Here is a 782-nt window from a genome sequence, read left to right as displayed (position 1 = left end):
TTGTGCAGGTAAGAATGATATTTGTCTCAGTTGGTCTGAACATGAAGAAAGACTGACATAAGTTTGGAGAGCTACAGTGTTCTACTGTTGTTTGTTGTTGTCATGGACACCTCTAGCCCTTGACGACCGCCTAGGTTCCGCGCAAGCGCAGAATCCACACAGCGGAGGATTGTGGGACAGAAAGCTATCGCCAGGGCAACAAGCAGAGTTTAGCGAGCGGAAATCTGCTGCTAGCAGAACAGTAAGGGCGATTAATTATCAAAGAAACATATTTTACACTAAATACCGTTTTAGTTTGTTGCCATGAACGAATCTGTAGCCAAAAAGACCCAGGAGACTCTGGGAAAAGTGATCAAAAAGCCTCCTCTGACAGAAAAACTGCTCAGCAAACCGCCGTTTCGATACCTGCACGATGTCTTCGGTGAGGTGAGTTAGTGAAAACATTCTTTTTATGACATAAGTGCTGTTTTATTTCGCTCACCGTCTACATATTTACCTTTATACGCTTCAAATCCAGTTTATAGATCTCAAAACGCTAACGTTAGCTGGCTAATGTAGCTTGCGCATAGTCTTCAAAATATGACAGATAACTTAAATGTCAATATATGTTTGCCTGATGTGTAAATATCTCATATTAGCTTTAATATTTGAATGGCCGGAGCTTTGCTTTCATGGTTTAGATGAAGTTGGTGTTTTGATGGTGGCGAGCAAGCTAATATATTACTAATACAATAACTGTTAAAACACTGTCAGCAATATCATCTTTCTTCTGTCTGGGTTTT

At 40.4% G+C, this 782-nt stretch overlaps 1 protein-coding gene across 3 annotated transcripts in view; it reads left to right on the top strand.

The window, feature by feature from the left end:
• LOC107695964 (TRAF3-interacting protein 1) overlaps window positions 1–782 on the top strand; it is a 26,728-nt gene continuing 25,946 nt past the window's right edge. For all 3 annotated transcript variants that reach the window (XM_016496087.1, XM_016496086.1, XM_016496085.1), the window contains exon 1: window positions 1–426. In XM_016496087.1, the coding sequence (XP_016351573.1) occupies window positions 304–426 (123 nt within the window). In that variant the 5' untranslated portion in view covers window positions 1–303. The remainder of the gene's footprint in view (window positions 427–782) is intronic.

Source organism: Sinocyclocheilus anshuiensis, unplaced genomic scaffold, assembly GCF_001515605.1.
Source record: "Sinocyclocheilus anshuiensis isolate Anshui unplaced genomic scaffold, SAMN03320099.WGS_v1.1 scaffold698, whole genome shotgun sequence".
NCBI classification, from domain to species: domain Eukaryota; kingdom Metazoa; phylum Chordata; class Actinopteri; order Cypriniformes; family Cyprinidae; genus Sinocyclocheilus; species Sinocyclocheilus anshuiensis.
The sequence above is the reverse complement of the archived record's forward strand: the minus strand, read 5'-3'. Positions and strand labels throughout refer to the sequence as shown.